The sequence below is a fragment of the Lycorma delicatula genome, chromosome 3 (assembly GCF_047948215.1).
Source record: "Lycorma delicatula isolate Av1 chromosome 3, ASM4794821v1, whole genome shotgun sequence".
Classification (NCBI taxonomy): domain Eukaryota; kingdom Metazoa; phylum Arthropoda; class Insecta; order Hemiptera; family Fulgoridae; genus Lycorma; species Lycorma delicatula.
In genome coordinates, this window is record NC_134457.1 from 186,285,157 (window position 1) to 186,299,188 (window position 14,032).

Below are 14,032 nucleotides of genomic sequence, written 5' to 3' on the forward strand. Positions count from 1 at the left end.
CACACATGTAAAATTTTCTTTCATTAGATAATAAACAGTATGGTTCGGCATATTATTGACATTCCCAACTTAAGAGTAATCAAAGTATGAATAATATACTTTGGGTGTTTACTTTTATTTAGAAAATTATTAGTAAAAATGTGCATTTCCTAGCAAGTATAATTTTTTTTGTATATTTTTAAACTTTATTTTTTTATTTGTATGTCTGATTTTATTATTAATATTTTGAAAATAGTAGTTTAATAATTTTGTTAATCACCTAAAACATTAAAAATTTATTTGTCACAAGTATATTTCTATTTTTCATTCCAAACCCTGTTTTAGGCAACTGTCATTAATAATTTTTATTTCAGTAATATATAGGCAGCTATAGTACAATTCCTTTAATCATTTTAAAACAGAAAAATCAAATTAAAAGAATTGATTATTTTAAAATAATTAAAATATGGTTAAACGACACAAACTTTAAATTAGGCATTTACAACCAGTTGGTGCTATGTATTACAAACAAAACTGTACTGGAGTTGTACAGCTGAACTAATATAATTAAAAGAAAACAAATCAGAGCCTGCTGGCTGAACACCACATGGCCTGCAGTGCAGGACACAGGAGTGCAAAGGGTTATTAGTTGTATTTAAGTAGAGTGAAATAAATGCCATTTTGGTTGAAAGCATAAAAACAAAATAAAAAAAAAAAGATTTTGATTTAATGACATGACTTTTTTATTCTAAAAACAAATTGTAAGAGATTTAAAATATTTTTAATGGGACATAGAAAGTTTACAGCTTTTAAAAAAAGAATAAGACACATTCATCAAATTTGTATGTATTTATACGCAATATGTATCTAATCTCAGTTTTCCTTCATTTTCTGTTAAGTATAAAAGATCTGCCATAGTCAACTCACAAAGTGCTTCTTCTGCTTTCTCCCACATCTGTTAAAAAAATTCAGAAATTCAAAACAAATCAATGATTTTAAACTAAAACATTTACCCATAAAAAAGACATTAATATTTTTCAAAATCTATGTTAATATAAGTAATGAAATTTCAGGCAATGCATTAGTCCTCAAAAATGGTAGGTAACAGCCTAAAAAATGATATGAATTCATTTGTAAATATATATTCTATTATAAACAAACAACTACTGGGAACTTGGCCATCAAGCACAAGGATCATTCAATTTTGAATAAATTAACATTGACAGGAGATTCAGTATAATATGCTGTTAGCAATGTCTGTAATAAACATTATTTGCATTGGTAAAGTAAAAATTATTTTAAGAATTAGCCCCAATAAAATCCTGTAAAAAACATCAATGGTGAAATAGCAAAAGTAATGAAACAGTAGAGAAAAGACATCAAAGCATGGCTATTTCACCAATCCCAAAAATTAAAAACATCCTTCTTATCTAATAAAACAGAGAAAAGAAACCATTCTAACACCAAGGAGAATTAAAAGACAACACCAGAAAGACACACTGAAGTCAAAAGAAGAATGATTCAGAAAAACAAAGTTGAGAGACTACTACAAAACCTTCAAACATCAGCTCCAAAAAATACAAACCCCCAACTGTACTAATAAAGAATGAAAACCGCAAACTGATGACCCATAACAATAAAGGCAATGCGGAAATCTTAGCTAAATATTTCAACAAACTCCTAAATTGCAAACAACTGCCAGAACTCCTAATATTAAACTCCAACAACACCAGCAAACATCAACCAGCCCACAATAAAAGAAGTCTACCAAGCACTGGGTGTGATGAAGAATTACAAAGCAGTGGGAGAGATCAGACTTTTGTAGAGATCTTGGAACATGCAGCAAGATCAGTAAAAAATTGCCCTTCATTAACAGCTTGTCAACATCTGGACAAAAGAAGAACTACCAGAACACTGGAAGACAGCCCTTCATCTATCCACCACAAAAAAGGGGACAAAACAGGGGAATCTCACTCCCTAGATACAACATATAAAATTCTTTTAAGAATCATCCTCAACAGGATTGGTTCACAACTCTAGAAAGAACTAGGATACCAGGGATATTTCAGACCCTGGAGGAGCTGTCCAGATGAGATCAAGAGTCTCAAGCTAATAATGAATAACAGGAAAAGAAAGAGACATGGTGATTAACATTTGTAGATTTCAAGAAATCTTATGATTGCATTTACAGAGAATCCCCACTAAAAATTCTAAGACTCCTTGAACTACGTACCAAAGTAATAAACATGATAAAGCTGAACCTCGCAAACACTTAAGTCAAAGTTAAAATTTAGAGATGAGCTCTTGGAATCATTTGAGACCAAAACAAGACTGTGCCACGGTGATGGGCTCTCACCACTATTACTCAACTGTGCTCTAGAAATGGTAATGAAGGAATGGCTTAAAAAATGCCCCTAAAAGTAAAAATAGGCTGAAAAATCAAAACAAACTGTCTTAGTTTTGCAGACTTCGCACTGCTAGCAAACGACCGATGAAGCTAAATCATGCATAATAGAACTTCAAAACATTGCAGATAAAACTGGCCTTAAAATATCTTTCAAAAAGACAGAAATTATGCTCCAAAAACTAACACAACTAAAAGAAGTAAACATAAATGGTAATAAAATCAAAATAGTAACCCAATTTAAATAACTCTGAGAAATAATAACAAACAACTTAAATGAAAAAAGCTCAATTCAAATTAGAAGAAACACTACCTAAAGCTCAAAAATTAACCTGGAACACTTATAAAAAAAATGCCTATCAATAAAAATAAGACTCAACACAGTTCTAAAACCAGAAGTCACTTTGCAGCAGAAACACTCTTCCATCTGAACGAACCCCAGAAAATCCAAAGAAGAATTGGAAGAACCTGCATCAATACAAAGTACCACGACGGGCAGTGATGGATTGTGCCCAACAAAGCTGTGTACAAAGAGTTTTAGAACCTACCACTGATACTATGCATAAAAGTAGGATTCTTTAGACATATCATGAGAATCGTTACCTAAGGGGAAAAGACTCCTACCGCACTGCTGTGGGAAGCTAACCTAGAGATATATATATAGCTGACCACCAGCCAATTAAGGCTCCAAGCGCTTTAATATGGAGGACAGGTACTCGCTGGCATTCAGCGACCTAGGTGTGGCAGCAAATTGCTGTCTTGACAAAATAAAATTTGTGGATGTCATATATATTTTTAGTAGATGGGGTGTGCCTACCCATTTTAGCAAATATATGACAAGTGAGCGGTTGGGACACGTAAGCTGGTGGTGTATGGCACCATGCTTAGCCCGCTCACGCTGTTAGGTAAGCTCTAGGAGCTATTTAGGATACTGGTCGCTAAATGTTTCGAGGCTCAGTAGTCGTTTGTGGCACAGACATTTGGTCGTATGCTTTAGGGTGACCAAATGGGGTGGTGGCGGGAGAAATGCCAAGCAAACCAATATCATGAGGATGCAAGATTCAAGACTTCTGAAACAGCTAGTACAGTTTAATCTCAACTGAAAAACACCAAGAAAGGATGCAGATGGATTAGAGAAATCTGAAGGAAATTGGCCTTACACCAGAAGACACAAATGATAAAATTAAGCAAGGAAATCAAGAACAAAAACACTCGCAAGAAAAAACTCACAACATGAACATTTCAACACTAGAAAGGTCACAAAGTTCGGAATGTATGAAAAAAGTACTGGGCGGACTGCAAGCCCAAACAGTTCCATAGAAGAGACTTGATAATGGACAACAAGGGCATAAAGATCAGAATGTATGAAAAAAGTACTGGGCGGACTGCAAGCCCAAACAGTTCCATAGAAGAGACTTGATAATGGACAACAAGGGCATAAAGATCAGAATGTATGAAAAAAGTACTGGGAGGACTGCAAGCCCAAACAGTCCCGTAGAAGAGACTTGATAATGGATGACTAAAGTTATCTATGCGGTCATAAAAGATGATAATAATAATAAAAACTAAGAAATCTGGATATGAGGATTTCTTCACAAACTAGAGAGAAAAGAAATTTCATGAGTGTTTTAATTAGGGTAACTTGTGAAAAATGAAAAAAATTGTGTTACTACACCTGTCATTTCATCAAAAAAATATGGAAAAGGAGATCAAGACAAAACTATATAAAGTGGAGCATGCATCTGTTAGCTACATTCCAACTCCAACCCTAAAACATACCGTGGAGCTGAGTGTGCCTGTTATGTCAACAGGCTGTTTAACAGCTGAACAAAATAAATTCTACATTAATCATTATTGATAAACTATGGTGATGAAACTGTTGATCAAATAATAATGAAGAGATGGGCAATAAAATTTCATGCTCATTTTATTTTATTGGAAGTTTGTAAAGTTAAAGCTAACTTTGAGGATGAAACCTGCAATGGCTGATCTGTATCTTTGTGATTGATAAGAATCAGAAGGTGGACAACTAACTAATTCAAGTGTCCATCACATCATGCAACAATACATAACCACCCAGCTAGGCATATCAAAAGAACAAGTAGGATGTATTAAGTATGTTAACCATAAAATTTGTTTGTGATTTCTTTGTATATAAACTTACAAACAATAAAAAAAATGTTGCAACAACTCCTAAAATGTTCTTGTGAAGAAGGAGGCAGCTTACTCTTATATTTGACACAAGATGTAAGTTGGGAGTATCATTATGACCCAGAAAAAAGGCAAAGTATAGAAATACTGGTACTTTAGTTCATCACAGTACAAGAAAATCATAATGCAACTCAGCAAAATAACTTCTCTTAGCACTGTTACTCTTTCGTAACTTAAAGTTCAGGTCGTGAGTATAAAGGAGGAAGAGGGGTTCTGCTACGTGAATCAAACATAAGCTTTATCATTATCCTGAACTGAGGCTATATACAGAAATAGTTTTAAGTGAACACAAGAAGTATGATCAGTAATTCAATTTTTGTGGAACAGATTATTCTGAAAGCACTAAACAAGATCAAGATAACAAAAACTGTTATCTGCACTTCACAGTTATCATAACATAATTGAATTATCTTACTGAGTTTGCAATTTTTATACCTAAAAATGGTGTAGTCTGTCAGGTTAGTATGATGAACAAATACAGGAACAGGCATCCTTTCAGATCAACATGTCTTACCCCTACAACTGAAGAAAATTTTGTATGCTAATCAATACACATAACTTAACCTTTTACATGATGTATGTAGACAACTGAATTAGATTCAGTTTTGATGGCCCATTTTCTAGTAGAATTTTTTGTTGCGTCAATCCAGCAATTTCTGAATCCAATTATTTCTGAATTTGAAAAAGAATTGGGCATATCTAAATTATATTAATAACATCTGAAAATTTCAAAGCATTTTTTTTTAGCAAAAATCATGTTGCACTGAAACTAAATACCATACTCAAATTTTATTACAGCTGGCATCTACAATTTATACAAATGTTAAATTGTGCATTATAATTTACAAAGTACATTATTTTAACCATATATCAGTCATGTATAAAAATTAAAACTATTACGATGGATAAGATAATACTTTATTTTGAAACTTACTGAGTATTGTACATTCTGAGATCAATGATATGCAAGTTTTATTATTACTTTTTCAAACATGAAACTGATACTCTAGCCAATTGTCTGGTTTTCATCTCCACTGACACTAGGAGTAACACTGTAAACATAATGCCATCAAAGTGAATTTTCTAGATTTTATATCTGTTCTGCTATTGATGAAGCAAAATCGCAAATTTTTAATCTCAAAGTTTTCTTGGAGAATATAAAGAATAATATAGTCATTAAATTTTTAGAAACTTTCTATTTTCTTGTAGAGTTAAATTTTAAAGCTACTTAACAAATATTTATGCTGCAAAGAAGTTGAAGTTTACCTCCTATAAAATATATACCTTCCCAGAAAATGGAAAATAAGTTCAGAATGTACATAACACATTTTCTTCTGTGATAAAACTGCAATATTAAAATAGTGAAATAAAGTGTAATTTGAAACTTACTCCTCTATAATTATATTCAGATATTTTTGGTGGATACTTAAAATTACGTCCAAAATTAACAGAAACTGTAGCACTTTTATGTATTGATATAGTTGGGTAATAAGAACCGGCATATATATTAACAAATGCATCTCCTTGACATTCACCATTTTTAAAAAATACAATTTTGCTTCCAGGAAGAACTCTCAAGTTTTTTAATGATTCAGAAACTCTGTCTTTTTCTTCATAATATAGATGACTCTTGAATTTAACTAACGGCTGCAACACAAAAATCAAATTAATTTGTTTAAAATAATTATAATTATTAATGATAGGAATATAAATATATAACAAAGATTAATGGATGTCTATATGTAAAAAATAAGTCATATAAGTTAAATCTTGTCAGATTTGAAAGAAAAATGGTTGTTGATATAATTTATGCATTTGGTTCGAGATGAATTCAAGTATTGATTCTGACTCATCAATACTCATTAAGTGTTCTTTGTATCTATGTTTAAATGTACGTCTAGCACAGTTTAATTTGTATTTTCCTTGGCTGTTGCATTCTGCAGTGGGTTTGTTGTATAATCTTGTGTATGGTAATCAAAGTAACAGAGTAGCTGTTCATGAAAATCTGATGATGTATGCTAACATTACTGTTATGTTATGTGTAGCTGAATATAATCATTGAACTTTGTCAGTAACTTTGTAGCAAAGCCATGATACTGACATTGCATAGAAGAGCACCACAACACAGTTTTGAACTGAGCAGAAAGTTTTGAACTTTAGCATCAGATGTGTGTGCACATAATCAGCAGTGGTGTTGCAATGCTGATGTGGACATTCAGAACATTCACATCAGAAAAGAAAGTATGTTCCTCAGCTAGCAAAATTTGAATTGGTGAAGTGAGCTTATCTTTAATGTGACTATCACAGTGTTTTTAATGATGAGCCACTGCATGAAAATATTTGATGGTAGGATTGGTGGTATAAGTGATCTGGCAACTTGTTAAGTACAAAATGTTCTGGGAGCTTGTTAAGTACAAAATGTTCTGGCAGGGTGTTTATTATTGACGAGGTGGCTGAATTTACATGGTAGAAGTTCACAAGAAATCCAACAAAATAGGGCAGTTTATATCAAGAATTAGAGCTTAAGAAAATCAGCGTTTATAAAGTTCTGAAAAATGACTATTTTTATGGTTTACAAACTTCAGTGATTATGCATTCTATTCAAGAAATAAACCAACAGGATATACTTACTTCTGCTGTTGATATACGCAATGAGAGACAACAAAAAATAATTTTCAGTTTTTATGGAACTTAAAACTGAATGCAATATAGTGTTCAGTTGAGCTTTATTTCACATATGTAAGCTAATGAAAAACTACATGCTTCATTGTAGACAAATGTGATAATGTTAAAATGTATGGTGGGCTGTCATACATCATAATAGTAACAGCCCCATTTTTCATTTCAGAACCTACCTACATTATACAATGGTACAACAGCAAATAACTATCTCGGTATGTTGGAAGAATGACACAATTTATTTCCTTTTTATTTGCTTTATTCTATTATTTTTAATAACATGTTGATATTAAGTATGGTTGGTGTTTAGCCATTAATAAATAGTAGAAATTAAAGCATCACTTTTGTTGTGGTAACTAGATCAAATGAGTGAATTAGTAGTAATGACAATGTAAAAAAGCTGCTACTTTACATTGGTTTTTTTTTTGTTTTCGTCATTTGTCTGGTTTGATGCAGCTCCAAGATTACCTGTCTAGTGCCAGCCATTTCATTTTGGTATACTCCCTAAATCCTATATCCCTAACAATTTGTTTTATATATTCCAAACATTACTTACTTGAACAATAGAGAATGAATAGATATGTTTACATTTATGGTAGTTTTGCTAATTATGTTCTATATATTAAGAAAGTATCTAATTATCTTTTTGGATGGGGTAAATTCTAGGAAGCAAATGTTTTCTGTTTCATAAATAAGATGTAACTTATTAATAAATGTGAATAAGTTGATGTCTTACGTTGGCTTTGCATATTCTTAAAAATATTTGTTTCTAAAAGGTGATTGTATACTGTCATTTTATCAATGAATTTAACAACTGTAAGTGAACTTCTTTTCATTTTTTATTTTATTAAAACATTGAAGATAATTTCAACTGAAACCATTTTCCCCTACACAGAATTGGAATAATTTATTCTATGTAAAATAGTGAAATCTTCATTAGTAAATTTTATTATTAACATAAAATTATTTAACACTACAAAAAAAATACACATCTGCTGATCTTCACGGTGGAGTGGTACCATCTCTGCTTTTCATCTGAGATTCCAGGTTCAAATCCTGTCAGGCAAGGTAAACATATTTTATAAGAATAAATATGTATTCAAAACATTAACAAGAAAAATTACAAAAAAAAAATCATTCAAATCAATATTCTATAAAAAAAAAACTAACCCTGTCTTTATATGTTTGAGGAATAAATGGAAAATGTTTATCATCAGGAAGAATAATTAAAAAACCCAATGTGTCTCCTTCACCATATCCAGGACTGTAGTGCTTTCCTCTGCATTCGTGAAACCGTGTACCTTTCCTATACAAAGAAAGAGGAAATATTAATATTTATTTTAATATCTTAAATAATATAGCTATAACAAATAATTAAAAAAAATTTTTTTTTTTTTTTATTCTTTTGTTCTTAATCAAAGGTACACTGTTAATTAGTACCTAGATCTCCATGAATAACCAAATTTATCATATCCTAGAGGTGCTTGTAAGTTGGCATATTCTTGAGCCCATCCTATTCTAGTTGCCGAACCTTCAGGCATTTCTTCTATTGTGGCCTCCCAGTACCATGTACCTCTGCTGGCACCTGAAAAAATCGCTTAAATAAGAATATTACAAAAATATTAAGTACAACAGATACTTAATTAAATAATAATATAAAAAATGCAGGTATAAATTATCTAATAAATTTACATTAAAATTTATTATTTTTGTTAGTTACTAGGTAGTGAAGATAGTACCTTCAGCAAAGTTATGATAGTTAGTAATGAGAAATTGAAAGAAATATTCAAATTACACTTCTTTGGAGATTGCTTTTAATAATTTATATATATCTGACATTTGGTGGGGGGGAATAATGTCTGTGCGTTATCACCCGGAATTTTTTTTTAATAAAAAGGTAAAATAACACTAGAACAATAAAACTAAATAAGACTTAAAACTAATATAAATTATATAATAAAAAATTTAAAACTAAGTTAAAAAAGTAACATAAAACTCAAAACTAATATCACAGATGGGAGTCTTTAAAATATAAAGGCTAAAATAATAGAAAAGGAAACTATATAAAATTTAACTAATTCAGATAGAGAGTACAAAAGGCTCCATCTGACATGGAAATATAAACGCCGTGATTTATATCTTATTTTATTAACTCATGGTCTATGTGTTAATGAATTATTTGAATATTGAAAATATTGTCTTTTAATTTATTTATTACAATTTAACAATCTGCATGTTTGGATGCTATAAGTCATATGTAGATATCTATAAATTAATCAAAATTGAAAAGTCATTCAAGAAAATAGTCAGGTTTCCTGAAGAAACATCCTTACCCAATTGTTTGGCATACAAGGACACAAACTATAAAATTTATACTTCAGAACAAGAGCAGCCCAAGTGCAATATAGGAGGGCTGTCCAGAAAGTAACTTACTTACAGTTTGAAATAAAAAACCAACCAAATAAAAAGAAGAAATTTTATGATATACATTTGAAAGGGACAATCTCAAACTATTTTTTTACATAGTCACCATTTAAATTAAGGCACTTATCATAACAATGCACAAGCTTATCAACTCCTTCACTGTAGAAATCTGTTGTCTTAGATTTTTGGCGCCCATCTTGCACAAAACTTGTGAAACCAAGCTTCCCTGATACAATTTCATGCAGTAAACTTAGTGAAATTTAGAGAAAATGAAGCGAGAGTTAATCGTAATGCAGCAATTTTCACAAATTTATTGTTGATTTTCATCATCAGTTCATCAGTCACAAGGCTAGGGTGACCACTGTAGTCCTCATGAACAATGGTGCGGCCATTTTTAAACTGAATGCACCACTACCTTACTCCACCTTCACTCATTATTCCATCTCCGTATATCTCACAAAGTTGCTGATGAATTTCAATTGGTTTGAGGTTTTTACCAGAAAAACCTAATCACTGAATGTGCCTCACAACTTGTGGGATTTTCTATTGAAGCAGACATTTCTATAATTCGCAACAAAGTAGAAAAACTGCAGTCCACATGTTATGACATTGACATTGATGTGTACTGAGTGTAGAAACGTTTTATTTTCACATTCAGTGTTTTTGTTATTTCTACTACATTTCATTACTTTCATTTTGTTCTTGTTTATTTTCATGCGGTAGTTCTTATGGATTTAGGGTTCTTTAATTTTATGCATTCATTTATTTTTTATATCTATGACATAAGTGTTTGTAGTCTAACAAAAAAAGAATTTCAGACAGAACAAATATTTAAAATTATTTCAATTTAAAAATAAATAGAATTGAGTTAGGCTGATTCTGAGGTATAGAAATTACACAACTACAAAATTATGATATTTGACTTTTCATTAAAAAAAGGAACACAGTCTTACAGAATGCAAATTTAGATTCGGTGAAGAAGGTATACTGCCTTAACCGCCTAAATTCATTATAACCATCTTTCATGCAGATCCATCGACACTATAATGCATTTTATACAATCATATAGTGGGCACAAATACATCCCTAGGATTATGTAAAATATTATAGAATTTGATTTTCAAGAATTCAATCGCACCATTTTTAGTTTTCACTTGTTTGACTAAGAGAAAAAATTCATGTCAGACCCATACATATGTACACTAATAAACTATCAAATGGCACTGAGATAACAATTTAGAAAATCCAGAAGAAAAATAACTAATGAACAATATATATATATGGACATATAACATACGTAGACAAAAATTATGCAATGTTTATCAATTTGAATATTTGTTACATTACTTACACTTTATAAGTATAATCATGACTAAATAATAACTAATATATGAAATGGAATAAAAATATTTATTTTGTAAAGAAATCTGTTCCTTGACAGATCTTAGAGACTTGCATACTCAGTGTACTCTGCTAGGGGGCATCTATCACTCTACTGGTAGGTGCCCCCTAGCATCTGATATTCTGCTTTCTGACAACTGAAGGTTTTCTGATCAGATAAAGCTAAGTCTTTAAATCCCTTAAATGCTGTTTGTATTAATATAAATAATACTGTTCAAATTATTATTGGTAATAACTTGCTTACAACAATGTATTTTCTTGATAAGATCTGATATTCTTTGTTTTATCAATATTCATCTTGTTGAGAAATTTAACATAACAGATAGTATAAAATGACAACAATTCTATAATTTTTTTTAGTTAATTACTATAAAGAATCCTGTACAAATGCTATGGAAAGAAGCTGGTATCTAAAAGACCTACAAGAATTAATTAACTATAAAATTTGTCTCTGTATAAAAAAAACACAATCTAATTTTATGACATATCAAATCAAATACATTCGTATTTAATACAATATTGTTTACACTAGATATTTTCAGTCACTCTGACTGTTGTGAGAAAATCAATCAATAAAAAAAAAAAATAAACAAGTTTTGTTCAGTTTGTCATTATTAATTAATAGTTTTACAATCTTCACAGCTGATTATTAAAAAAAAAAAAAAAAAAAAAAAAAATCATTGCCAAAGCTATAATACCAAATCTGACTAGAATTTGAACTTAAGAATTTGAAGATGAAAGGAAAGGCTAATATGCTACATTCTGTCTTGAGAAGTTGGTAATCAACCTCCATTTGTAACAACACAGTTTTAAAATAACAATACTATACCATCACAACTCACAACTACCATTCATAATGGGTGAGTTTGAGTGTGGCATCATCTAACTGCCATCTAATAATGAATGGAAGGAATATTTGTAAATATTTATTCCATATCTTCAATTACTTTTTACACATTATAAAGTTAATATAATAAATAATATATATTTTATGTTCATAAGGATACACCATAATTGAATTACTGACAATGTGTTGCTCTGACCATACAGTAGCCTTTTTCACCAGTAACTGCTAATCTGTCTTCTGATATCCTCAATTGTGGAGCACGATCATGAAGTGCTAAAAGTACAGATGATGGACTAAGAGTACGATACAGCCAACCAGGTATTGGCTTCCCTGCCCAATCACTGCTCTCATCAAACTCCTAAATAAAATTATATCAAAATGAAGATGATATAATGATTAAAATGATCTCTAATAAAAAAATATCTACTATTACTACATCATGAATATACACAAATCTATATAAAATATGAATGGTTAAATATTTGATAGTTCATTAAATTTTATTATCAATCAATAAATGCTAAATTAAGTATTAACTGAACAGAATCTAACAACTGAAATGCACCTTTTGATCTTTGATCTTAGGTCATCTTGAAACTTGACTCTGTAATAATTTACATATACTCTATAAGGGTCATTCAGTAAATAAAGAAATAAAGATTTGGTCAGAGTAAAACCATTTGAAATTCTATATGTAAGGATCAACATGTGACACCTATCAATTTAGCTCACTGGTGTTGTAATATAGAAATATAGAGGTCTAGACTTCTCATTATGATCACTATCAATAAATGTACAAAACTATCAAAATTTTCTTGTTAATTTTTCTCAATTATTATTCTGCCTACTTTGAAACAATAAAAGAACTATTTGGTATATATATTTCTCTCCACAACCTTATTGTAACATTTTAAAAGTCTCACTGAAAGTATACAAACTTATTTAAAAAAAAGTTAACATTCTTTGCAAAAAAAAAAATATTCAGTGCAATAATACTGATAATAATGTTAAATGTGATAACCACAAGCAAAATTACATTAAATGTTATGGGCAAGTAATAACAAAAAATTATAAATAAATTACTGATATACTGGGCATAGTAAAAAAAAACATTCACTGCAATACTTAAAACGCTTTAAAAAAAGCATTACATAAGATGGTTCGGATAACCATGAATAATGTTATAATGATATCATGAACCTTAATGAAAGATAGTCCTTTACAAATATGTTGTATTAAACTGCGCTTAAAGTGAAAAGAGGAAAGATAAAATATTCTAGCATCAATGGCCTAAAAGTAAATTAATAAATCTTATTTGATTTTAGAAATTTGCTAAATACATTATCTAGAAGAAAAAATTAATTTTTTATTGTATTACACTGTAACTGTAACAAAAGGAAGAGCAGGACTAAAACTCAAACAAAATTTTCACAACATAAAATATTAGGATTATATTGACATAACGGTGCTCCTAGTTTTGTAGCAAGAAATACAACACTAGGACAATTTATTATGAAGGAACGGAGAAATTCCTCCAATATAAATTTTATGGTGCATTCTATAAGTTATTTTCACTGTATTAATTAAAACAAAATGAAATACAAAATACATAATTTTATAAAGTTGCTAATTTTTATACTAATATTACCTTAATGTGTTTATGGTTGATCAGTAATATAAGAATTATTTCAAAATAAACATTAAAAATGTAAAAAAAAAAATATTGTTTCTCTTTAATTAGGTAAATTAAAACTTAATGTCATTGTAATAGAAAATTTCATTCTTTAACTGAATTTGTTTACATTTAAATGACCATATATGAGAAATATTTCGAAATTTTAATTTCATATTTATTTTTATTCCAACAGTTTGCTAATGTATAAAAGCAATTTCTTTATAATTTAAAATTTATGTTTGTATTAATAGAAACCATTTATATACTTGCATAACTGAACTAAATGAATTCCCACATGTCATAGATCTTTAAGTTAACAACCTTGTAATAAACTCTACATTTACTCTATTAATTTATATTAAATATTAAAGGTTTTATGTCATTCATATTATATTTAAAAAATACAGAAATT

The 14,032-nt window shown here is 29.8% G+C and overlaps 1 protein-coding gene across 2 annotated transcripts in view; it reads right to left on the reverse strand.

The window, feature by feature from the left end:
• Positions 1-682: 682 nt before the first annotated feature.
• The window catches only part of ash2 (Set1/Ash2 histone methyltransferase complex subunit ash2), a 38,645-nt gene continuing 25,295 nt past the window's right edge, over positions 683-14,032 (reverse strand). Inside the window, exons 7-11 of one of the 2 annotated variants that reach the window (XM_075361198.1) lie at positions 12,126-12,303; positions 8,714-8,858; positions 8,444-8,579; positions 5,984-6,241; positions 683-934 (exon numbers count right to left, since the gene is read on the reverse strand). In XM_075361198.1, the coding sequence (XP_075217313.1) occupies positions 830-934; positions 5,984-6,241; positions 8,444-8,579; positions 8,714-8,858; positions 12,126-12,303 (822 nt within the window). In that variant the 3' untranslated portion in view covers positions 683-829. The remainder of the gene's footprint in view (positions 935-5,983; positions 6,242-8,443; positions 8,580-8,713; positions 8,859-12,125; positions 12,304-14,032) is intronic. The other variant, XM_075361199.1, reaches the window with a different exon arrangement.